General features: G+C 67.7%; 4 protein-coding genes across 10 annotated transcripts; 1 reads left to right on the top strand and 3 right to left on the bottom strand.

Moving 5' to 3' along the window:
* Positions 1-112: 112 nt before the first annotated feature.
* On the top strand, positions 113-7,832 carry SMARCC2 (SWI/SNF related BAF chromatin remodeling complex subunit C2). Of its 6 annotated transcripts, none has more exons than XM_031610012.2 (29): positions 113-267; positions 347-466; positions 729-814; positions 1,068-1,149; positions 1,231-1,323; positions 1,413-1,482; positions 1,650-1,719; positions 1,811-1,886; positions 1,959-2,090; positions 2,186-2,301; positions 2,400-2,524; positions 2,601-2,660; positions 2,755-2,792; positions 3,121-3,251; positions 3,327-3,398; positions 3,478-3,591; positions 3,663-3,816; positions 3,914-4,006; positions 4,259-4,378; positions 4,445-4,507; positions 4,594-4,852; positions 5,070-5,231; positions 5,317-5,381; positions 5,456-5,585; positions 5,670-5,836; positions 5,916-6,050; positions 6,131-6,458; positions 6,995-7,369; positions 7,574-7,832. In XM_031610012.2, the coding sequence occupies exons 1-29, from the start codon at positions 157-159 to the stop codon at positions 7,648-7,650; spliced, it is 3,624 nt and encodes a 1,207-aa protein (XP_031465872.1). In that variant the 5' UTR covers positions 113-156; the 3' UTR covers positions 7,651-7,832. The 6 variants fall into 6 exon arrangements, with proteins under 6 accessions (XP_031465872.1, XP_031465871.1, XP_089984407.1 ...); XM_031610011.2 differs by having other exon boundaries at positions 4,256-4,378; XM_090128281.1 differs by having other exon boundaries at positions 4,256-4,378; positions 5,317-5,375; positions 7,574-7,831.
* A 215-nt stretch (positions 7,833-8,047) lies between these two features.
* MYL6 (myosin light chain 6) lies at positions 8,048-11,003 on the bottom strand. Its single transcript, XM_090128286.1, has 6 exons — positions 10,861-11,003; positions 10,629-10,656; positions 9,732-9,875; positions 9,474-9,647; positions 8,773-8,850; positions 8,048-8,221 (listed from the first exon to the last, which is right to left on the bottom strand). The coding sequence occupies exons 1-6, from the start codon at positions 10,861-10,863 to the stop codon at positions 8,193-8,195; spliced, it is 456 nt and encodes a 151-aa protein (XP_089984412.1). The 5' UTR covers positions 10,864-11,003; the 3' UTR covers positions 8,048-8,192.
* Positions 11,004-11,625: 622 nt separating this feature from the next.
* Positions 11,626-19,582, bottom strand: ESYT1 (extended synaptotagmin 1). Of its 2 annotated transcripts, none has more exons than XM_090128284.1 (31): positions 19,301-19,582; positions 18,822-18,863; positions 18,372-18,506; positions 18,210-18,283; positions 18,047-18,119; positions 17,873-17,962; positions 17,722-17,777; positions 17,521-17,644; positions 17,223-17,399; positions 17,049-17,131; positions 16,698-16,746; positions 16,535-16,624; positions 16,369-16,461; positions 16,215-16,286; positions 16,044-16,130; positions 15,525-15,674; positions 15,253-15,384; positions 14,609-14,785; positions 14,437-14,519; positions 14,298-14,346; positions 14,129-14,218; positions 13,726-13,821; positions 13,562-13,633; positions 13,391-13,477; positions 12,863-13,000; positions 12,631-12,782; positions 12,465-12,554; positions 12,155-12,301; positions 11,973-12,075; positions 11,840-11,889; positions 11,626-11,738 (listed from the first exon to the last, which is right to left on the bottom strand). In XM_090128284.1, the coding sequence occupies exons 1-31, from the start codon at positions 19,565-19,567 to the stop codon at positions 11,705-11,707; spliced, it is 3,162 nt and encodes a 1,053-aa protein (XP_089984410.1). In that variant the 5' UTR covers positions 19,568-19,582; the 3' UTR covers positions 11,626-11,704. The 2 variants fall into 2 exon arrangements, with proteins under 2 accessions (XP_089984410.1, XP_089984411.1); XM_090128285.1 differs by having other exon boundaries at positions 18,047-18,136; positions 19,301-19,422.
* Positions 19,583-19,849: 267 nt separating this feature from the next.
* Positions 19,850-23,084, bottom strand: ZC3H10 (zinc finger CCCH-type containing 10). Its single transcript, XM_031609329.2, has 4 exons — positions 22,924-23,084; positions 22,596-22,618; positions 21,910-22,492; positions 19,850-21,514 (listed from the first exon to the last, which is right to left on the bottom strand). The coding sequence occupies exons 3-4, from the start codon at positions 22,089-22,091 to the stop codon at positions 20,314-20,316; spliced, it is 1,383 nt and encodes a 460-aa protein (XP_031465189.2). The 5' UTR covers positions 22,092-22,492; positions 22,596-22,618; positions 22,924-23,084; the 3' UTR covers positions 19,850-20,313.
* Between the last annotated feature and the right edge of the window lie 40 nt (positions 23,085-23,124).

Genomic DNA, 23,124 nt, shown 5'->3' with positions numbered 1-23,124 from the left:
GGGCGCCGTCACCTCCATTCCCCTTCTGCCGCCAGGGGACGCTGTCACGCTTCTCCCCGTTGTGCCGCCAGGGGGCGCCGTCGCGCCCGTTCCCCGTTGTGCCGCCAGGGGGCGCTGCGGCGCGGCGCGGCGGGGAGCGGCCCGGCCCGCTGGAAGATGGCGGTGCGGAAGAAGGACGGCGGCCCCAACGTCAAGTACTACGAGGCCTCGGACACCGTCAGCCAGTTCGACAACGTCCGCCTTTGGCTCGGCAAGAACTACAAGAAGGTACGGAACGCGCGGCCCCGCCCGGCCCCGCGGCCCCGCCCCGCACGGAGCGGGCCCGCGGCTGAGCCCCCTCCCGCAGTATATCCAGGCCGAGCCCCCCACCAACAAGTCGCTGTCGAGCCTGGTGGTGCAGCTGCTGCAGTTCCAGGAGGAGGTGTTCGGGAAGCACGTCAGCAACGCGCCGCTCACCAAACTGCCGGTGCGTGAGCGTGCGGGCGGACAAAGAGCGCCGCGACCCCCGGCTCCGCGCAGCCCCGCACCGCCCCGCAGCGCCCGGCGCCCCCCAACCCGCGGACGGCGCCCCCCGGGGACGCGCGAACCCCCCGGGCTCCGGGGGCGTCCCGGCACCGCAGCGCCCACCGCCCCGGCTGGGAGCGGCGCCCTGGGGCGGCGGGGCGGCGGCGGAGGGGTCGCGTCCCGGCGGCGCGCGGCAGCCCCCGAGCCCTGCCCTGCCTTTGCAGATCAAATGCTTCCTGGATTTCAAGGCGGGGGGAGCCCTGTGCCACATCCTGGCGGCTGCTTATAAGTTCAAGAGCGACCAAGGATGGTGAGCGGCACCGTGGGGTGGGATGGGGTGCGATGGGATGGGGGGGGTGGGATGGGGGGCAGAGATTTATCTGCTGTTTGGGCACTGGGGGTGGTCGTGGCCCTGGGTTGGGCTGTGCGTTGGGTGCCCATCTCATGCACGCAGCCCTGCTGGGGTGTCCCGTTCTCCCTCCCCCCCCCGGGCAGAATGGGGCTGACTGATGAGGAGACCGGAGCTGTGGCTTTCATGAGAGTCGCTCTTTTCTTCCAATAAGGCGGCGTTTCGATTTCCAGAATCCCTCGCGGATGGACCGCAACGTGGAGATGTTTATGACCATCGAGAAATCCCTGGTGCAGGTGAGAGCTGCTCCCCTTTCCTCGTCCCCACGCCCTCTGTTTGCTCCCCGCTCTGTTTAACGCTTTGCTTTCCTTCCCCAGAACAACTGCCTGTCCCGGCCCAACATCTTCCTGCACCAGGAGATTGAGCCCAAGCTGCTGAGCAAACTGAAGGACATCATCAAGAGGCACCAGGTGGGTTTCTGTGTTGGTGCTGGGGACGCTGGGCCCCATTCAGTGCTTCCTCCTGGTGCTCAGCCCTGTGCTCCCTCCTCTTTTCCCAGGGCACAGTGACTGAGGACAAGAGCAACGCGTCCCACGTTGTCTGCCCCGTCCCTGGGAACTTGGAGGAAGGTGGGTGCAATGCAGGAGGTGCAATCTGAGCTCCTCCGCTCAGAGCTTAAGGAGAATCACCCTAGGAGGGAGGAGGGGGGGGATGTTGCTGGGAGCCAGGGCTGTGCATAGGGCTGCTCCATCAGTGGGGCAGGTGCAGCACTGTCCCCTCTTTGTGTCCCTCATAGAGGAGTGGGTCCGGCCGGTCATGAAGCGAGACAAGCAGGTCCTGCTGCACTGGGGTTACTACCCCGACAGGTGAGGGGTCTTGGGGGCTGCCACTATTTTGAGGTGAAGGCACATGGCTGGAGCTGGGGCATCTGCTCACCCACTGCCTCTGTTATTACAGCTACGACACCTGGATCCCAGCCAGTGAGATTGAGGCCTCTGTGGAGGACGCCCCGACGCCAGAGAAGCCCCGGAAGGTGATGAGGACCCTCAGCCCCCTCCCCTGCCCACCGTCGGTGTCCCTGACTTGCTTGCTCCCTTGCATGCAGGTCCACGCCAAGTGGATCCTGGACACGGACACCTTCAACGAGTGGATGAACGAGGAGGACTACGAGGTGTCTGATGAGAAGAGCCCCGTTGCCCGCAGGAAGAAGATCTCAGCAAAGACCCTGACAGATGAGGTCAGGGAACAGTTTCCCCAGGAGGGGTCTCTGTCCCAGGGCAGGTTCTGGTCTGGAACCTGTGGCTCATGACGCTGCTCCCGGGCCCCCTATAGGTGAACAGCCCTGACTCGGACCGGCGGGACAAGAAGGGAGGCAACTACAAGAAGAGAAAGCGCTCACCCTCACCTTCACCCACTCCAGAAGCCAAGAAGAAAAACGCAAAGAAGGGGTGAGTGGGATGGGGGCCACAGGAGGGCAGCAGGGTCGGGGCTGCCCAGGGCTGTGGGAGCCCAGCAGTGCTGACAGCAGGAGCTCTGCTCTTTACAGACCCTCCACCCCCTACAACAAATCCAAGCGTGGGCACCGTGAGGAGGAGCAGGAGGACCTGACCAAGGACATGGATGAACCCTCACCCGTCCCCAACGTGGAGGAGGTCACCCTGCCCAAAACAGGTGGGGGTGGCAGCCTCCCCATGGGGCCACCCCAGCCCCTCAGTGCAGTGCTCAGTGTCGTCTTCCTCTGTTGCAGTCAACACCAAGAAGGACTCAGAGTCTGCGCCCGTTAAGGGAGGCACCATGACGGACCTGGGTGAGCCGAGCTGCTCTGGGCTGGGCGCTGCAGGCGGTTCCTGGTGCTGCTGAGCCAGCGGTGCCCAAACTGCCCCCTCTGTGCTCTCTTCCAGATGAGCAGGAGGATGAGAGCATGGAGACAGCTGGCAAGGTGAGGCTGCAGAGCTGTGCTGGCCCTCGGTGTGTCATTTCTTCTTCCTGTCCCCATATTCCTCCAATGATCTTTTTCCCCTCCTAGAAACCACCACAGCATGCCTGTCTGTTCTTTCCTTGTCTCTTTCTGGAGATGGAAAGGTCTCTGTTTGCACTTTGTGGGGGGGCTCCAGCCCAGGTCTTACGGGGCTGTGAGTGCCCTGATCTCACAACTGATCTTCATTATCTGGATGATCCTTAAGGCTTTTTTTGCCCCAAACTATGCTGTGATCCCACGGTGCTCACTGAGGGTGTGGGGGAGTGCTCACAGCCCCGCTGTCCCACAGGACGAGGAGGAGAATGGCACTGGGAGCAAAGGGGAGCAGGCCAAGAACCCCGACCTGCACGAGGACAACGTGACGGAGCAGACCCACCACATCATCATCCCCAGCTACGCCGCGTGGTTCGACTACAACAGGTACAGAGCTCGTAATGCTGCAGCGGTGCCCCCCCAGCACAGCAGTGTGAGACCCCCCCGCCTTTTATCCCGCAGCGTCCACGCCATCGAGCGCCGAGCCCTGCCTGAGTTCTTCAACGGCAAGAACAAATCCAAAACCCCCGAGATGTGAGGCTGACCCCCCTCCATCCCTTCCGCTGCCCCTCGCCTCCCCGTGGCCGCTCTGACGGCCTCCTTTCTGCCTCAGCTACCTGGCGTACCGCAACTTCATGATCGACACGTACCGCCTGAACCCCCAGGAGTACCTCACCTCCACCGCCTGCCGCCGCAACCTGGCTGGCGACGTCTGCGCCATCATGAGGTGGGTTTGGGTTCGGCCCCATGGCGGCGCGGCCCCGCGCAGACCCCCCTCTCTGACCCCCCTCCCCACAGGGTGCACGCCTTCCTGGAGCAATGGGGCCTCATCAACTACCAGGTGGATGCCGAGAGCCGGCCCACCCCCATGGGCCCCCCGCCCACCTCCCATTTCCACGTGCTGGCCGATACGCCCTCCGGTTTGGTGCCTCTGCAGCCCAAGACGCCGCAGGTGGGTGCATGTGGGGGGGTCCCGCCGCGTCCGCGTCCCGTCCGCCTTCCCTGGGTGCTGGGGGGGGGGGCTGAGCACAGCCTTGTCTGTGCCTCAGGGCCGGCAGAGCGATGGCGACGCCAAGACCGGCCGCAAGAGCAAAGAGATCGAAGACCTCGTCACCGAGTCGGTGAAAGGGAAGCCGGAGCTGGTAGGCGGCTACGTGGGGCGCGGCCCCCGCCGCTGGCCGAGGAAGGCTCCTTCCCTCCTCCCCCTCGCGCCCCGCATGCCGCCCTGCCCTGGGGAGCAGGGACGCGGGGGGGACACCGTGACGAGATGGGGGCACGACGGCGTCTCTGGGAGCGGACGGATGGGCGGGGGGGGCTGGGGGGGGATGCGGCGTCCTCGTGGGCTGCGCCTTCCCCATCGGCTGCGTCCCCAGCGTCTGCTCTCCTTCCAGCAGCAGAGCTCGGCCTCGCAGCAGATGCTGAACTTCCCCGACAAGAGCAAGGAGAAGCCGGCCGACATGCAGAACTTCGGGCTGCGCACCGACATGTACACCAAGAAGAACATCCCCTCCAAGGTGGGTGCCAGCCCCCCCGCGCCCCCCCGCCCCACCACGCCGCTCACTCCGCTCTCCCCACCGCAGAGCAAAGCTGCTGCCAGCGCAACGAGGGAATGGACGGAGCAGGAGACGCTGCTGCTTCTGGAGGTGAGCTGGGGATCCGAGCTCCCGGGTTGGGGACAGGGGTGACCACGACCACCCAGCCCCACTGAGCACCACCTGCCCACCCCCAGGCTCTGGAGATGTACAAGGATGACTGGAACAAGGTGTCGGAGCACGTGGGCAGCCGCACGCAGGACGAGTGCATCCTGCATTTCCTGCGCCTGCCCATCGAGGACCCCTACCTGGAGGACTCAGAGGCGTCGCTGGGGCCGCTGGCATATCAGCCCATCCCCTTCAGCCAGTCTGGTAACCCTGTCATGAGCACCGTCGCCTTCCTGGCCTCCGTCGTTGACCCCCGTGTCGCCTCTGCTGCTGCTAAATCGGCGCTGGGTAAGGGGGTCGGGGGGGGGGACTGCAGGCTGGGGGTGGATGGGCACAACATGGGGGGCAATGGGTGTAGAAGGGGCCGGGCAGCATCGCCTGCTCAGGGCCATGGGGGTGAGGGGAGCTGCACTGTGGCTGCTGGGGACAAGAGGGGATGGCTGGGGGGGGCCGCCTCTCTTTGTCCCCCCCCCGGGTGGCTGACAGGGTGCTGCCCCAAACGCAGAGGAGTTCTCCAAGATGAAGGAGGAGGTGCCCACGGCGTTGGTGGAAGCTCACGTCCGTAAGGTGGAGGAGGCTGCCAAGGTGACGGGCAAAGCCGACCCCGCGTTCGGGCTGGAGAGCAGCGGCATCGCCGGCACCGCCTCGGAGGAGCCAGAACGGATCGGTACCGGGGGCGGGGGGGGGTCTGTGGTGAGCTGGGTGCATGTGGAGGGGGTGGGGGGGTCACCTCGTGCTTCTGTCTGCCCCAGAGGAGAGCGGTGCGGAGGAAACACGCGCAGAGACGGCGCCGGTGGAGGAGAAAAAGGAGGTGAAGGTAGCGGGGGTGGGGGGTCGGGGGTCAGGATGAGGCCTCACGTGGGGACAAACCACCGTTGGACCCCCCCCCAGGAGCCGCGTGACAGCACTGCTGAGGAGGAGGTGAAGGAGAAAGTGGGGGACGTGGCCAAGAAGGAGGAGGAGAAGAGCAAAGAGCCCGAGGGTGAGAAGGAGGCGGAGAAGGGCGACAGCGACAGCACGGGTGAGTGGGGTCCGGATGGGGACGTGGGGGGGGTCAGCCCCTATGGCTGCCCCCCATGGACCGCCCAGCTGCCCCACACTCCAGGGGAGCTGGAGAAGGAGAAGGAGGCGAAGGAGACGCAGGAGGAGACTCCTAAGGAGCCACCGGAGCCCGAAGCTGAGCGCAAAGCCAAAGTGGAGCGCGACATCGGCGAAGGGAACCTCTCCACTGCTGCTGCTGCTGCGCTGGCGGCCGCTGCTGTGAAGGCCAAGGTGAGGATCGGGGGGGGGGGGGGGCTGGGAAGGGCGGGGGGGGCAGGCCGTGATCTCCCATCCCATCCCGTCCCTGCAGCACCTGGCGGCCGTGGAGGAGCGTAAGATCAAATCTCTGGTGGCTCTGCTGGTGGAGACGCAGATGAAGAAACTGGAGATCAAACTGCGGCACTTCGAGGAGCTGGAGACCATCATGGACCGCGAGCGGGAGGCGGTGAGGGGGGGGAATTGGGGACTGTAAAGGGGGGCCGACCCGCGCCGTGACACCTCGCTGACCCCGCTCCCCCCTCCCAGCTGGAATACCAGCGGCAGCAGCTGCTGGCCGACCGCCAGGCCTTCCATATGGAGCAGCTGAAATACGCCGAGATGCGCGCCCGCCAGCAGCACTTCCAGCACCTGCAGCAGCAGCAGCAGCAGCAGCCCCCCCCGCTGCCCCCCGGCGCTCAGCCTCTGCCCACCGCAGGAACCCCCCTGGCCCCCGCCGCCCACCCGCTGGCAGCGCCGCCCACCCCAGCCATGGTGGCCCCCGCTGAGCCGGGGGGGCAGCTGATGCCTGGGGTTCCCCCCCCGCAGCCCCCCCCGCCGCCAGGAGCAGCGCAGCCCGGCCCGGCCATCCCGCACGGTCAGTGGGTGCTGGGGGGGGGGAAGGGGGGGGTTGTGTAGTGGGGGTGGTGGTCCCGGCTGTTGGAGGGCGCGGGGGGGGGCACGGGATAGGGCTGAGCATTGTGGTGCCATCTATATGAGGGGTTTAAGGGTGGGGGGCACAGCATGGGGCTCAATGCTGATGCTGCCATGTGTTTTTTTGTATGGGGGGGGCACAGCACAGAGCTCAGTATTGATGTCGCCATCCATTTGAGGGGGGGGCACAGCATGGGGGGGGCACAGCATTGGAGGCAGCACAGCATGGGGCTCAATGCTGATGCTCCCATCCATTTTGGGGAGGGGGGGGCGCAGCACAAGGATCAGTACTGATGCTGCCATCCATTTGAGGGGGGGGCACAGCATGGGGGGCTCGGTGCTAATGCTGCCACCTCGAATGGCGGGGGCTTGAGGGGTGGCACAGCACGGAGCTCAGTGCTGATGCTCCACTCAGGTGGGCTCAGGCTGTGCGCTGGATGCTGACCTCCCCCTCCCCATCACACATCCTCTCTCCCGCAGCCCCGGTGCCGTTCCCCGGGCAGCAGCCGCCGTCTCAGAGCCTGGGGGGGAACCTGGGTGGCAGCGGCCACCCCTCCGTGCCCGGTAATGCGCCCACGGCGCTGCCCTTCGCTCCGCCTCCATCCGCCATCCCATTGAGCATGGCTAACCCCCTCGCCGACTCCATCGCCACCACTTTCCCCGCTAACCCGCCCGCCCTCCCGCTGCATGGGGCCCTGGCCAGCAGCATGCCGCCCGGGGGGCTGCCCCCCCCCCCTCCTCACCCACCCGGCCTGGCCTTGCCGTTGCTGGGGGGGGGCTCGCCCGCCGCGCACAGCCCCGCCATCGTGGCCGCCGTGCAGGGGAGCCTCCTTCCCACCCCTGGGCTGCTCGCAGGTGAGACATCGGGGCGGGGGGGGGATGGAGTTCGAGGCGGGGGGACCCCCCCCCCACGCACATCGGGATGGATGCTGGGTTTGGGTGCCGGGCCGGGGGGAGGCTCGCTCATCCCTTCCGTGGGCAGAGGGGCACGCAGTACCTCGCACCGCCCGCATCGGGATGCGACCCCCCCCACAATTCTTTCTGTTTCTCTTCATACAGATCAAGGCCCCCCCCTGCAGACGGACCCCATCGCTCCCAGCCCCAGCACGGCCACCCCCGTCCCCCCCACACAGTGAGCCCCCCCACCCACCGCGGCTGAGGACCCCGCCCCCGAAGGACCCCCCCCCCCTCGAGGAACTCCTTTCCCCCCAGCTTCAGTATTTTTTTATGACTGTCTGGATGTTATTTAAGCGTTGGTCTCCTTTGGGGTGGGGGTGTGGGGGAGAGGGGGGGCCCTGCGGCACCTGTGCGCCCCCCCCTACCCCCCCCTTCCCAGCTCCATTTGTTGTGTTCCACCCCCCCCCCCCCCCACTGCTCCCCCTCCCCTCCTTATTTTGTTTTTTTTTGGTTTTTTTTTTTTTGTTTTTTAAATAACAAAAATAAAATTCCATGTCCCCGGGGCGGGAAGAAACAGCCAAGTGTGGGTATATGGGGGGGGGGGGGACACGTGGGGGGGGGTACAGAGAGTCAGCATCGCTCTGCAGCCTTTATTGGGCGCTGCTGCACAGAGCAGTGATGGAGCCGTGGGGCTGAGTTGGGGGGGGGGGACTCAGCAACGGGTGGGGGGAGCAGAATGGGCAAAAGGCACCAAATCCATCATGGGGGGGGGGGGGGGTCTTCAGCCGCTCAGCACCATCCGGACGAGTTCTGCAGAGAGAAAGGAGAAATGGGGGGGGGTGAGGGTCTGCTCCCCCCTGTGCCCATCCCGAGGAGAGGCGCAGACCCAGGAAATGGAGGAAGAGAGCGGCGGCCGCACCGGCTCCATGCGGGGGGGGGACATGCGAGGAGGGGGGGCAGAGCTGGGGGGGCACCGGGGCACAGAGCAAACAGGCGACGGCTTCGGGGCTTTGGTTTTTGTTGGTAAAAGGGGAAAAAGGAAAAAAAAAAAGAGAATTAAAAAAGAATTAAAAAAAAAAAAAAAAAAAAGAAAGAAAAAGCACCGCTAAAATGAACGGGAAAAAAAAGGAGGAAAAAATGGTAATTAAGTAATTAATGCTTATGGGGGGGGTAATGGGAGAGGCGTACCCCTGTGGTGTCACCCCGACAGGATGTGTCGCACAAACGCTGGCAGGAAGGAAGGAGATGGTGGTCAAGGGGGGGTGGGTGTGGGGCTGAGCCCCTGGGACCCCCCCACACCAGGACCCCCCCCAAAACCCAGGGATAACCTCCCTCCCCCCCCCCGGCAGCACAGCCCTCACCTTCGTAGTTGATGCAGCCATTGCTGTCCTCGTGCCCCGCCACCAACTGCTCCACCTCCTCCTCTGTCATCTTCTCACCTGCGGGGGGGGGCAGGGGGGTTGCAGGTCAGGGGAGGGACACCATGGGAAGCTGATAGCAGACAGCTTTAGGGTCATGGGAGGGAGGAGCTTACTGCGCACCCAGGGCAACGGGGAGGGAGATGACACCAATCAACCAGGGGGGCTATGGGGGGGGGGGGTTAATGAGTGGGGTGACACCATGGGGGGGCAACACCACTCACAGAGGGCAGCGGGGGGGTGGGACAATGGGAAGAGAGGGGCAACGCTGTGGGAAGCTGATACGGCTCACCCACTGCAACGGCGGGGGGGTGGCTGCTCACCCAGGGCACCGGGGGGGGGCTTTGGGGGGTGGCTGCTCCTCTGGGGGGGGTTGAGGGGGATGACTGCTCACCCAGCTCAGCCAGTGGAGGGGAAGCTGCTCACCCAAGGCTCCGGGGGGGAGTCGAGGGGGGTGTGTGGCTGCTCACCCAGGGCACTGGGGGGGGGAGATGCTCACCCAGGGCACCAAGGGGGGCTTTGGGGGAATAGCTGCTCACCTGGGGGGGGGGTGACTGCTCACTCAGGGCACCAGAGAGTTGGGGAGGGGGCTGACCGCCCACCAGGGGACCAGGAGGGGTGTTGGGGGGGGGGGGGCTGCTCACCCAGGGTGACGAGGACGTGGCGGATCTCCGCGCCCATGACGGTGCCGTTGCCCTCCTTGTCGAAGACGCGCAGCCCCTCCACGTAGTCCTCAAAGCAGCCCTGGTCCTTGTTCTTGGCGATGGTTTGCATCATGGGCAGGAACTGCTCGAAGTTCAGCGTCTTCAGGTTCATCTCTGCGGGACGAGGTTGGGGGACGGGTGGGTAAAGGTGGGGGTCCAGGGGGAAATTAATGCACTGGGGGGGGTGCACGCACTCACCATCGCTCTTGGGGTTGCCCAGCACCTTCATCACCTCTGCGTTGGTGGGGTTCTGCCCCAGCGCCCGCATCACATCCCCGCATTGGCTGTAGAGGATTTTCCCATCGCCCGTGCGGTCGAACAGCTGGAATGCTTCCTTGAACTCTGGGGGGGGAAAGGTCAGAGGGGGGGGCACCCACAGCACCCACCCACAGCACCCCCCCCCCCGTCCTATGGGATCCCCGTGTGCTGCCAGCACAGCCCGCACCTCCAGGACCGGAATGAGCAGAGCTGCCGGGACCGAACAGCACCCAGAACCGGGAGCCCACAGCAGGGGGAGCCCACAGCACACACCTATAGGGCGCCGTACGTGTGGGACCGCTGCATACGGGACTCAGCACCCACTGATGGGGTGGAAACCCATAACCTGCCCTTATGGCCGGGCTGCTATGGGGCGCGGCTGCTTTGGGGCCGGGCAGCACCTGCGGGCCTCGCACCGGTGGAAACCCGACCCCCCCCTCCGACCCCCCCAGCCCCACTTCGGGATTCATTTTCCCGCGCCCCGAGGTTTCGGTTTCGCGGCACAACGCGGTGCGGTGCGGGGAAGGGCGGTGCGGGGGGGCCCCACCCGTGCGGGCGGTACCGGAGCCGCCTCCCCCCCCTCACCCCCCCCTCCCCAACCACCACCAGTGCGGCCCCGCCCCGCAGGAATGCGGGCCGTCCCCGCGCTCTGCCCTTATATGGGCAAATGGCGCAAAAAGGCCCCGATCCCCCGCCGCCCCCGGGGACCCCCCCCCGGCCCCGCACATCCCTCCCCGCCCCGCACGTCCGGAGCGGCCCCGCATCCCACCTCCAACCCCCCCCCCCCCAACTCCTCCGCCAGCAGGAAGTGCCGGTGCGGGGGGGTCACTCACTCACCCGCCGTTTGTTCCTCCGAGAAATCGCACTGCGGGGAGAGCGCGGCCGTCAGCGGGCACCGCACCGCGTTCAGCCCCCCGACCCCGCACCGCACCGCAGCCCCCCGCACGCGGTGCCCCACCCATCCCGGCACCCCCCGCCCCCCCAGGTACCCCACCTCCCCCCCCCACTTCCTCCTCCATCGCATCCCGCTCCCGGCGCCGCCCCCACCCCGCGCATCCCCGCGCCGCACCATGGCTGCACCGCACCGCCCCGCACCGATCCGGTTCCGCTCCGCTCTGGGCCGCGGCCGCGGGGACGGAGCTTTGTAGCGCGTGACGTCAGCGCCGGTAATGAGGGGGCGTGGTATGCAGAAAGGGGGCGGGGCGAGAGTGGAGCGGAGGGCGGGGCTTGAGAGTGGGCGGGGCGCTGGAAAAGGGGGCGTGGCCACGAGCCACACCCTTCCTCCTGGCGGGATTTTTTGCCTTTAGATGGAGACGCAGCGGGGACGGGGGGGGGCACTGAGATGGGGACACGGGGTTGGGGGGGGGGGCCATTCCCACTGGGACACAATGGGGACGTCCTGGGGACACCGCAGTGGGGGACACCCCCGTGCAGAACACCCACATGGGGGGCATCGAGGTGACAGCTCCCCCCCCCCCCAGCACGAACCCAAGGGACAATGTCAGTGTCACCCCCCCGCACACACGGAACACACGAGGACAGCACTGTCACCTCCCTCCTTTATTTGAGGGGGGGTCGGGGGTGACGCAGCCCCCGAAGGCAGTGGGGGGGGCACAGCGGTGGTGCGGCGGTGGTGGCACAGCGGTGGCTCTGACAAAGCGTCCCCCTGTGGGGGGGGGAGGAGGGGTGGGAAAGCTTGGGGGGGGGGTGGTGCAGCCCACCCAGCCCCACCCCCTCCCCCAAACACAGAGGGGATTCCTCCATGGCGAAAGGCACAGAGATAGAGAACAGTCTGCAGGCGGGGGGGGCACGGCCCCGCACATCTTTGGTTGATGGTGGTGGGGGGGGGGGGAGGAGCAGGATGAGGAATCCCCCCCCCCCAGGCACAGCGGGAATGGGGGGGCACTTCCAGGTCAGGGGCTGCTGCGCTCGTCCTGCAGCTCATACCTGAATGGGGGGGGGCAAGATGGGCATAAATGGAGAAACGGAGATGGGGGAGGGGAGATGGGGGGGGGCACAACCCCCCAGGTCCCCCCCACCCCACTCACCAATGCGTCCCTCCCTCGGCCAAGTCCACCTGTGCCAGGTCCAGGTGCAGCTGGGGGGGGGGCACAGAGCTCAGTGTGGGTCTCTGGGGGGGCTCCTGCCCCCCTGCCCCCCCCCCACAGGACCCCCCCATACCTTCCCCAGCACCTCCTTCCCCCCCATGAAGGACACGTGGGCTTTGACCTGCGCCTCCAGCGCGCACCGCGGGGCGTCCTCAGGGGCCACGTCCCACTCCAACCTGGGGGGGGGACACAAGGAGCAATAGGGCACAATGCATGAGAATCCCCCCCCCCGGCCCCGCAGAGCCCCTCCTGTACCGCTCATTGAAGTCGGGGTTCAGGGTCTTCCTCTGCACCGCAGTTCTGCGCTTGGAGCCACGGCCACGCTCAGGGGGCAGCAGCAGCAGTGAGACGTAAGGGTCGGGGGGATCCTTGGGGGGGGCCTTGGGGGGGGGCTTCAGCTGCCTGAAGTGGGGGGAAGTGGGGATTAATGTGGGGGGGAGGGGGGGGGGATAAATTGGAGAGAGACAAAATGGGAGAGTCGTGGAAGGGAGACACAAAACAGGGGGGGTTACGGGCTGGGGGCAAATCGGGGGTCCTGCCCCCCCGCCCCGAGCCCCCCCCTCACCTGCAGCCGTGCACGATGGCCACCAGTTTGCGCTCATCACGGTGGTACCACAGCGTCAGCTGCAGCCGGGGCCCCCCCAGCTCTGTACGGCTGTGGGGGGGGGACAGCAGTGACGCTCAGCCCCACACCAGATCCCCAGCCCTGTACCCCCCCCCCCAGGCCCTACCTGTGCGCTGGGGGCAGCCGTTGCCGCAGCGTCCCCCCCCCATCCTGATTCTCCTCCTTGTCCCCCCCCGCCATCACCTCCTGGGGCTCAGCGTCCCCCCCCGAAATGGGGTCACTGCTGGGTGCCACCCCCGAGTGCTGCGACACCAGGATCTGGGGAGTGGGGAAATGGATCAGAGATGGGGGGGGGGTTTCAATCCCACTCCCCCCACCCCCCAAAGAACTGCACTCACCCCCATCTGTGCCCGTAGCAGCACCTGCCCCCCCCCGGCCAGCGGCAGCCACGTGTCCAGGGTCAGCGCCTCGGCTGCCAGCAGCTGGGACAGGGGGAGGCTGAGTGCACCCAGTGCCTGCCCCCCCCCGTCCTGCACCTGGGGGGGCAACGGGCAGCAAGGCGTGGGACGGCCCCCATAGGGCAGTACCCCATGGGAACCCCCCCTCCATCACAGGGCAGCCCCCGTATCGGACAGCCCAACCCCACAGGGCAGCCCACCCCCCTAGGAAATAGGGAACCCCCCCGATCATAGGGCAGCCCCCCATAGAGCAGCCCTCCCCCCCCCCATCAGGCAGCCCACCCCCATAGAGCAGCCCCCCATAGCGAAACTCCCCCCTAGGACAGCCCTCCTCCTACAATCAAACCCCATAGGGAATCCCCCCCCCCATAAGGCAAACCCCACAGGGACCACTACCCATCGGGCAGCCCCCTATTGAGCAGCCCCCCCATAGAGAACCCCCCCATAGGGCAGCCCCCCCCCCAGGACCTTCAGCTCCAGCGCCTCCCCATGCGGCCGTTTGATGAGGAAGGAGAAGCCTTCATCCCACACCGGGTCTGTGCTTGGGGCGCAGGTCTGGGAGCAAAGCCACGGTGAGCCCCCCCCATCCCGTGTGCCCCCCCCCAAAAAAAAACCCCACCCCTCATCCCACTGTCCCACCTTGGTCTTAAAGGAGACGTCACGCACGGACAGGGTGGCGAAGGCAGCGGGGGGCTTGGAGCCCTTCCGGAGCTGGGATACAGCATGGGGGTCAGGGTATGGGGGGGTCAGGGTATGGGGGGGTCAGGGGGGGTCATGGCACGGGGGGGTCGGGGGGGGCTCACCGGGAGCTCTGCGGCGCGGTCCAGGAATATGGAGAGGAGTGCAGCTGAGAGTTCCTCCCCACGGGAGGGCTGCAGGAGGCTGTTGGTGTGCAGAACCTGGGGGGGGGGATGGACACGAGGGGGGGGGGGCACAGGGATGGGGCCAAAGGGACAGGGAAGGGGTGAGAATGATGATTGGGGGGGGGGAATGATGGAAAGGATTGGGGGGGTGATGGTGAAAGGGTAGGTGGGGACACATGGGGAGATGCACAGGGGGTACATGGGGGGGTATATGGGGAAGATACATGGGGAGGCCCGGGGATGAGGATGATGGTGATGGGGATGATGACAGAGATGGGCACATGGAGACAATGGGGATGGGGCAGCCTAGGACCCCCCCTCTACTACTCCCCCCCCCCCATACCTGCTCCAGCAGCGCAGCGCTGGGCTGGGGCTGCAGCCTCTCCAACCTCACATGCAGGCGCCCGGAGCGCACCTCCTCCAGGGGCAGCCACTGGGGGGGTGATATGGGGGGGTGAGGATGAGACCCCCCCGGTGTGAAACCCCCCCCCAACACACAGCCCCCCCCGTACCTCATCCACGAATCCGCAGCTCAGCACCCGCCTGAGTGGCACTTTGCAGCTGGAGGGGGCAGAGGTGTGGGTTGGGGGTATCGTCTCCCCACTGCCTCCCCCCGCTAAAAAAAAGCCCCCCCCCCCCCCCCAAACCCACCGGCCCAGGAAGTCATCCTTGTCCACATCCTTATCAAAGAGCTCAAACTCCACGTCCTGCCCAGGGATGTCATCCACCACCACCTTGGGGGGGAACAGGGGCATCACGGGGGTCCACCCCACAACCTGGGGGGGGGGGTGGGGGGGGTGGTGCTGCCCCCCCCTCCCCGTACCTCATAGATCTCATTCCAGCGGGGGTTCAGCTCCTCCCGGACGACTCGGCTGCGGAACAGCCGCCCCCCCGCCCTGACAGCAGCGTAGGGGTCGGAGCGGCCCCTCATCAGCCCCCCCAGGAAGTTGTCCTTGGCTATCAGCTCCTCCGCTTCCAGGAGGTGGATGCGCAGCACAGCCTGGGGAATTGGGGGGGGGGGGGGGAGAAGTCCTGCTGTGTGCCCCCCCCCCCCCCATCTCTGACCCCAATCCCCACCCCAGTGCGGTGCCAGGACCCCACCCCAAAGCCCAGGGTTCCCAGCCACAACTCCATCCTACCCCCCCCCGAGGACCCCCCTCTCCCCCCCCGGAGCTTCACCTTGATCCTCCAAGTGCCCCCTCCTCCCCCAGTCAGGACTGGGGAGAAACCTGAGAACCTCCTCCCAAAACCCAGAACCCCCAGCCTGAGTTCCATCCTTACACCCTCCCCCCCCAGAGCCCCCAGCCCCAGAGATCCATCCTTACCCCACCCCCAGGACCCCCCAACCCCACTCCCCAGGACCCCATCCTAAGGCCCCCAGACCCCAACAGCATCCTGACTCCCCCTCAGGACCCCCCACCACTGAGCTCCATCCTGATCCATAAATGCCCCCCATTCTCCCCACACCTCAGTCCCAAACTGGGGGTCTGGGCTGGCTTTGCTGGGTCTGCGTGCGCTGCTGGTACCGGGGGGGGTCTCCAACTGCCCAGGGGGGGTCGGTGGGGGGAGGCCACCCTCAGGGCCATCGAAGTACAGCACCTGCACGTGAGGTGGGTCAGAGCAGGGTGGGCTGTGCTTCCCCAGCCCCACACTCACCCACAGCATCAAGATGATGTGCGGGCGACTGTGGGGTCCTGAAGCCCCCCCCCCCCCCGACGCCCCCCCAGCCCCACACTCACTCGCAGCACCAGGGTGAGGTGCAGGCGGCTGTTGGGTGCTGCGTGTTGCAGTGCAAAGGGCTCCTCCAGGGTCAGCTCTGGGGCAGAGAGCAACCGGGAGAGGGGCACGGAGAGAGAGCCCAGGGGGGTCTGCCGGGGGTCATCCTTCACCTGGGGGCATGGGGTCATGGGGGGGTCATGGGGGAGAAGAGGGAGTATGGGGGGGAAATGGGGTATGGGGGCTTGTGGGGATCTGGCTGGGAATAGGGAGAAATATGGGGTATGGGGGCTGTAGGAGGAGTGAGGGGGAATAGGGGGGATTATGGGGCACAGGGCGCCATGGGGGAACTATGGGAGAAAAAAAAAGGGGGGGTATGGGGTTCATGGGGGATGTGGGGTGTGGGAACACAGCGGGGTATGGGGGAATTGTGGGGGGAAACATGGAGTACGGGAGCATGGAGGGGATATGGGGGGGGATTTGTTGCAGGGGCGCAGATGGGGGGGCATTTGTGTGGGGCTGGGGGGGCGGGGGGGGCTTGCCTGGATGTCCAGGTCCTGGTGCGCAGGGTCGTGCAGGAAGAAGCGGAAGGCGTCCTCCCACACCGGGTGCCGTGTGTTGTACACCACCTATGGGGTGTGTGGGGGGGGAGCGATGAGATCAGCCCCCCCTGTGCCCCCCCAGGCACCGCTGAGCCCCCCCCACCCCCCCACCTTGCTCTCTCGCGTCACATCCTGCACAGACACCTGCACCACGGGGTTGGGCTCCTTCCCGGGCTTCTTCACCTGAGCAGAAAGTGAGGGGGGGGAGTCTGGGGGGGTCGGGGGGCTGCAGGTGCCCCCCCCCATTCCCAGGACCCCCACTCACAGGCAGCTCCTCTGCACGGTCCAGGTAAACCACCAGGATGGCGGCTGACGGTGGGTCGGGGTTGGATGGGATCGTGCGGTTCCTCTGCAGAACCTGAAGGCGATGGGGGGGGAATTGAGTGGGATGGAGCCCCCCCCCGTCCCCCCCCTCCTCATCAGCCCCTCACCTGCTCCAGTTTGGAGGCATCAGGCAGCAATGTCAGCCACTCCAAGCGCAGGTGCAGCCGCCCCCGGCCTCCATCCTGCAGTGGGAACCACTATGGGGACAGTGGGGTCAGCACAGCCCCCCCTTTTCCCCTCACCCCCCCCCCCCCCCAGCCCCCACCTCACCTCTTCCAGCACCCGTGCCTTCAGCACCTCCCCAAAGTCCAGCTTCATCCTGGGGGGGGGGGTGTCAGTTGTGAGCTTGGGGCTGTGACCCCAACGTTCCCATATGGGGGCTGTGATGCGAATGCTCCCAGCAGGGGGGCTCTGACCCCGATGTCCCCCCCCCGGGGGCTGTGACCCCAACGTTCCCATATAGGGGCTCTAACTCCAGTGCCCCCCTTGGGACCGTGACCCCAGTGTTCCCATATGAGGGCTGTGATGCCAGTGCTCCCAGCCGGGGGGCTCTGACCTCGATGCCCCCCAGCAGCTGTGACCCCAATGCCCCCCCCACCCCCCAGGAGCTGTGACCCCCACCTGCCCAGCAGGTCGTCCTGGTCGGGGTCTTTATCAAAGAGCTCCACCTCGATCTCCTGCCCTGGCACCTCGTGCACGATGAACTGCAGGAGGGGTTCAGCGCGGTCCCCACGTGCCCAGCCCCCAGGAGGGGGGTCCTGGGGGGGGGTGTGGGGGGGTTCCAGGGATGCCCACCTCATACACCTCATCCCAGGTGGGGCTGAGCTCGCTGTGCACCACACGGCTGCTCGCCACCTGCGTGCCCACCCGCAGCACCGCATAGGGGTCCGACTTCCCCTCCACCAACCCCCCCATGAAGCGATCCTTGCTGCGCAGCTCCCGAGCTCCGAACAGATGCACGCGCACCACACCCTGCAGATGGGGGGAGAGGGGGGGTCAGCTGTGGTCTGTGCACCTTTCATCTGTGCTCTGTGCCTCCCTCCCCCACCACTCTGGCCACTCCAGACCCCCCCCCCACCCACCCACCCCGTACCCTGGGGAGGGGGCAGCGCAGCCGGGCGACGTCGTGCAGGTTGGGCACCAGCGGCACCAGGAGGCGGTTGGGCAGCACCAGGTATGAGGAGATGGTGTCCATGATCATCGTGTCCGACATGGAGCTGGGGGGGGCACAAAGGGGGGGTGTCAGTGTGGGGTCCTGTGGGGCTGAGAGCACCCCGCGTGCTCTGGGGCTCACCTGAGCCCTGGGATGTCCAGCAGGTTGGTCATCCCTGTCCAATTGATGTCCAAAGTCTGGGGGTGGGGGGGGGGTGAGAGAGACGGGGGGGGGTGGTCAGAGAGGTGGGGAGGACCATACTGGGGTGGGGGGGCACAAGGAGGGCACTCACTGGGCGGCGGATGAAGAACATGGTGAGGGCCCCCACGATGGGCACATCGCCCAGCAGCGGCTCCAGGATGACCCGCAGCATCCCGTGGAGCTGGGAGGAGGGGATTGGAGGGGGGGGGCACCTCTCAGCGCTGCCCCCCCCTCACAATGCGCCCCCAGAGCTGCCCCCCCTCACCTGTATGCCCTTCACCCCCGCCTTGCAGAAGAACTTCTTCACCTCCACGTCGATCTGCACATCACCCACGTAGCTGTGGGGGATGGGATGCTGCTGGGGGGGGTCTGGCCATAGTGGGACCCCCCCGGATGTGTGCGTGTGGGGGGGGGGGTCAGCTGCTCACCTGATGTTGAGGTCCAGCAGGATCTGCTGCTTGTGGGTACCGGGGTGCGCCCGGACCCCCAGCACACGGAGAGGCTGTGGGGACAGCAGTGAGGGGGGGGGCACTGAGAGCGGGATGCAGAGAGGTGCCCTCCCGGGGGGGGCACGGCGGAGGGGGGTGTACCTTCTCGCCCATGTCCACCTTGGTGAAGGTGAAGGTCTGCAGGTGGGTGTTGGAGGCACGGATGGAGGGCGCGATGCTCTCCACCAACAGCTTCTCCATGTACCGCCCAAAGAACGGCCACGTCTGTGCCAGGATCTGCACCGGGACGGACAGACGGACAGAGGGAGGGGTGAGAGGGCAGAGGGATGGACAGAGAGAGGGATGGGGGGGAGAATGGGCAGGGAATTGGGTGGATAGATGGATGGGTAGGGGGATGGATGGACAGAGAGAATGGGCAGGGGGACAGATGGACAAGCAGACTGAGGGGAGACAGCTGGGCGGACGGACTGATGGGTGGACCGACAGACGGACAGACACTGGAAAAGATGGATGGATGGACAGAAGGATGGGAGGGCTGGCAGGGGGATGGATGGACAGACTGATGGATGGATGAACGGTTGGACTCCTCACCTTGTTCAGCCATTCTGCCCGCTCCACATCTGGAAAGTTCACCTGTGGGGTGGGGGGGGGGTGGGGGGTCACGACGCCTCGGGGTGGGCGCCTGGAGCCCCTCCCACTGCCGCACGACCCCCGAAGCCCCGAGCAGCCTCAGCTTCCCCCCCCCCGAGGCCGGGGGAGCCGCGCAGCTGCGACCAACATCTGGCAGCGCTGCACGAGGGGCCCGAGCCGGGGAGGGGGGGGGCACCGGGTTGTCACTCTCGCTCCCCCCCCACGCAGGGTGAGCCCAGGCAGGAAATCGTCCCCCCCGGGCGCAGCGATTCAGGGCGCGGCCGGAAGCCCCGGGCTCCAACAGGAGGGGCCCCGAGGGTTAACCTTATTGCGGAGCGGCGCGGGGGGGGGAGGTTGGGGGGGCGCTGCAATGCGGCGGGAGCCCGAGCTGAGAGCAGCCCTGGCGGGGGGCGCCGATCCCCCCCCCGGGCGCCGCTTACCCACGCCGGCAGCTCCCCGCGCGCCGCTCCCAGCCCTGCGGCGGCGGCGCGCACGGCCGCTTCCTCGTCGCTATGCAGGCGCGCCGCCAGGCTGAACGCGCGCTGCCGGGCGCGCCGCCGCCGCCTCCATCCCGCGTAAAGCGCCAACGCCAGCAGCAGCGCGCCCGCGCCCAGCCCCAGCAGCCCCGCGGCGTAGGCGGGCAGCGCCCAAAGCAGCCGCCGTCCCACGGCCGCCGCCGCCGCCGCCCCCGCGCCGCGCCGCTCCATCACGGCGCCGCTCCGCTCCGCGCCGCCGGCCACGCCCACACCGAGCGCTCGGCCACGCCCCCTCCGACCGGCCACGCCCCGGGTGGAGCCGCGCCGCGCGAAGCCACGCCCCCCTCGCCGCCCATTGGCTGGAGGACAGAAGGGGCGTGGCCAGTGGCGTGGCCCCGCGCCCACGCGGCTTGGCCTTTTTAGGAGCGGCCGATGCTTCCCCCCCCCCTCCGCCCCCAACGTCTCCACCCCCCCCGGGTCCTCACGTCCCCTCCCGCCCCACCCCGCTCCGTCGGGACCAACCCGGCGCCGCTGAGCCCGCGGGACGCTGCGGGCACCGGCACGTGGTGGGACGCCGCCTGGAGTCATTGCGTTTAATGGCTGAAAACGTTACACGGAAGCCCGGAGGGGGGCGGGGGCTGCGCTGAGGGTCCTGGTGCTGCCCCCTTCCCCCCCGCCCCCGGGCACAGCCCCAAGATAGAGCCAGAAAGGGTCCCTGCAGCTTGTCCTTCTGTCCCAGGGTTATCCCTATGTCCCATTCCAGGGGCTACAGTGGGGGTGGAGGCACTGGGCACCCCCACGCCATTCATCCCTCATCCCTGAATCCACCGCCACACGGCTCAAGGTCAGGAGGAGACGCTCCTTCCTCCATCCCCGGCCTGGATATGAAGGTCCCGAGGGTTCCTGAGGGTTCCTCAGTTCTGCATCGCTCAGCCCCCGAAGTTGGAGGCGAAGATGTGGGCACGGGCGGGGGGCCGTCAGTGCGGCATGGCCGTTATCCGCATGCTCTGCGAGGCAATGGGGTACGTCACCATCGGGGTGGTGGCGTGGCTCATGGTGATGCCTCCCAGCGGCTGCGCCATCGACACGGCCACCGGAGCCACCGAAACGGCCACCGGGGCCATGGAGACCGGGGGAGCCATGCCCTGGGCAATGGTCTGTGCCAGGGCGGCCGAGAGAGGGGTGATTTCGGGGTTCATGGGGGGAGCGGCGTTGGCCGGAGGAGCCGCCTGGGCGCCGGCAGGCGCTACCAAATCCTGCTGGGAGACGGGCCGGGGCTGCAAGGCCTGGCTGCTGAGCGTGGTGTGGGTCTGCGCGATGCTGTGGTTGTAATTGGTGACGGTGCCCACGGTGGGGGCCAGAGTCTGCTCGGTGGCCGTGGCCGTGGAGCTCAGCGTCATCACCTTGGCCTGGTTGCGGAACTGGGCGTTCTGCTCCAAGAGCACCTCGTTGGTCGCCATCAGGTTGTTCACCTGCTTCTTGAGGTCCTCCACGCGCTTCCTCAGCATGATGTTCTCCTCTTCCAGCAGCCGGTACTCCACTGTCCGTGGGTTGGCGAAGCTGTACTCGTAGGTCTCAAAGGACAGCCCGTCCACCCGCCGCCGCTTCAGCAGGGGCTCGTGGTCGTCGTAGCGATCGCCGTCGTAAATGGCATCGTAGGGGTCGTAGCGACGCACGGCGGCCACCATGCCCGGCTCACGGGTGGCCATGCCCCGCGCCTCGTACTCATAGTCCCGCTGCAGGTGCTGGAACTTACACTTGGCACCCCGCTGACAGTCACCCTTCAAGAAGTCCCTGCAGATGGGCACCTCCTCCTTGCTGTTGGGCAGGTCGGCGGGCGAGAGGCCGAGTCCCGCCGCCACCTTCTGCCGCAGGCGCGGGGGCAGCTCGCCCGTCTTCTTGTAGCAGTCCTCATCCTCCTTGGTGCCGTGGATGAAGCGGCAGTTGAGGCGCACGCATTCCTTGTTCTGGAAGTCGTGGCAGAAGATGAATTCGTTCTTGCGCACGCCCAGGTTGGTCACCTCGCTGATGTCGGGGTGCCGGAAGCGGCAGCGCTTGCCCCGCTTGCAGACGTTGCGCAGGAAATCGCGGCAGATATCATCGGCGTCGGCACCCGCCTCATCGCCGCCGCTGTTGCTGTAGCCGTCCCGGTCGGGCATCTTTGCCGCCGCGGGGGCGCTGCGAAAGGAAGGAGAGCGGCGAGCGTGAGGGGCCGGGCCCGGGACCACGCGGAGACAGCGGGGAGCGCGGCCGCGGGCGAGGGGCGGCCCGGGCCCCCAGGGGGAGCTCGGAGGCGCGGGGCCCACGGAGCCCGAGTCAGCCCCGCGGGAGCCGGGCCGGGCCCCGAGCGCTGCGGGCGAGGGAAGGGAGAGCACCGCCCCTGCGGGATCTCCATAGGAACCGTCCGCAGGCCCGGGGAAGGCCCGAGGGAGGCCCGGCGGTGTGGCCCGCGGCGGGGCCCAGCCTGGAGCGAGACGGAGCGGATGCGACCGATCCCGAGGTCCCGGCCCGGCGCGGCGCAGCTCGGCCAGGCCCGCCGCAGCCCCTCGTGCCCACCGCAGCCCCGCACTCACCCGCTCGCGGCCTCCTCGCGAGTTCTCCAGTGCCAACAATGAGCGGTCCCTTCCGGCCGCCGCTCTGCGCCGGGCAGGAAGTGCTCGATGCTGCTTCCGGGGCACCCCGGAAGGAACTGCACGCTTCCTCCCCGCGTCACGCGCACACGGCCGGAGCGCTTCTTCCGGGTTCGTGATGTCATAAGAGCGCGCCGCCGTAGCCACGACCCGCCGAGGGCCTCGGCCTCACGGGTTCGCTCCGCCGCCCCGGTACCGGCACGAACAGCCCTCCGCCCCGGCGGCTGCCGCCCCGCACCTCGGAGACGCGAACCGAGCCGTCCCTCCCCCGGCCCGCTGCAGCTCCCTCCCAACCGGCGCTCCGTGGGCACCGCGCTGGGCCGCAGCCCCGAGCAAAGCACCAAAGGCGTCCGAACACATCTCCAACTTTATTGGCGGCGCTACACAGCCCGGCCCGGTGCGGTGGGACGGGACCCCGCCACGGCCCCGCGGCGCTGGGTCGGCTCCTCGCTCCTCCACGCGCGGCCCGGTCCGCTCCCAGCACTACTTGGACCTCTGTCGCATCTTCCTCCTCTTGCGCTTCAGCCTAAGGGACAGAGCGGCGTCACAGCCCGGGGCCGCGCTGACGGCCCTGCAGCGGCCGCCGTTCCCGGCTGCAGCCGCGGCCCCGGGGCAGCGCTCGCACGTACCTGCGCATTCGCTTCTTGCGCCACTGCGGAGGGAGAAGAGCGGCGGGTGAGTGACGCGGCCCGCGGCGGCCCGGTGTCGCAGCCCGTTTCCACCGGGAGCCCCCGCTGCCCGCCCCGTGAGCGCAGCATCCCCGCGGCCCTCAGCCCAACCCCCGCCCCGCCCCGCGGCCCTCGCAGCGCCCCACGCGCCGCCGGACCCCCGGCTCCCGTCCCGCGGCCCCGCACGGAGCTCCCCGCAGCCCCGGCCCCGTGTAGGCCTCTCCAGGTCCGGCCGCCGCTGGGGACGCGGATCGTTTCGAGGCACCGTCCGTCTTCCCCCGCCGCTCACCTTGGCCCTCATGGCGGCGCGCTCGCGCCGCGCTTAGTCCCGGTGCGGCGGCGCTGACGGCGGATGGAGGCGGATGGCGGCGGCCACCAGCAGCCGTCAAGATGGCGGCAGCAGCGGCCGAGAGAAACAGGGCCGCCCGCCGCGGCCCATTTATAGGGCAGAGCCCGAGGCCACGCCCCCTCCGCGCAAGGCGTGCCGGGA

The sequence above is a fragment of the Phasianus colchicus genome, chromosome 33 (genome assembly GCF_987193195.1).
Source record: "Phasianus colchicus chromosome 33, bPhaCol1.hap1.1, whole genome shotgun sequence".
In the NCBI taxonomy this organism is placed as follows: Eukaryota; Metazoa; Chordata; class Aves; order Galliformes; family Phasianidae; genus Phasianus; species Phasianus colchicus.
Note: the sequence above shows the minus strand (reverse complement) of the source record. Positions and strands in the feature narration are given on the sequence as shown.

Bases quoted from the DNA above. Each gene is read 5' to 3' on its own strand.
- SMARCC2 (XM_031610011.2), top strand. From the start codon at position 157: ATGGCGGTGCGGAAGAAGGACGGCGGCCCCAACGTCAAGTACTACGAG. The intron at 1,324-1,412 runs GTGGGTTTCTGT...CTCTTTTCCCAG, and splicing joins ACATCATCAAGAGGCACCAG to GGCACAGTGACTGAGGACAA. The intron at 5,586-5,669 runs GTGAGTGGGGTC...CCCACACTCCAG, and splicing joins GGGCGACAGCGACAGCACGG to GGGAGCTGGAGAAGGAGAAG.
- MYL6 (XM_090128286.1), bottom strand. The intron at 9,876-10,628 runs GTGAGTGAGTGA...TTCCCCCCCCAG, and splicing joins CTCGGAGGAACAAACGGCGG to AGTTCAAGGAAGCATTCCAG. The intron at 9,648-9,731 runs GTGAGTGCGTGC...CTCGTCCCGCAG, and splicing joins GGGCAACCCCAAGAGCGATG to AGATGAACCTGAAGACGCTG.
- ESYT1 (XM_090128284.1), bottom strand. From the start codon at position 19,567: ATGGAGCGGCGCGGCGCGGGGGCGGCGGCGGCGGCGGCCGTGGGACGG. The intron at 17,400-17,520 runs GTACGGGGTGGG...CCCCATCTGCAG, and splicing joins TGCGCTGCCCCCTCCCCAGG to GGTGTGGTGCGCGTGCATCT. The intron at 13,634-13,725 runs GTGAGCCCCCCC...GCTGTATCCCAG, and splicing joins ACCGCGCCGCAGAGCTCCCG to CTCCGGAAGGGCTCCAAGCC.
- ZC3H10 (XM_031609329.2), bottom strand. From the start codon at position 22,091: ATGACATCACGAACCCGGAAGAAGCGCTCCGGCCGTGTGCGCGTGACG. The intron at 21,515-21,909 runs GTGAGTGCGGGG...TTCCTTTCGCAG, and splicing joins CGCGAGGAGGCCGCGAGCGG to CGCCCCCGCGGCGGCAAAGA.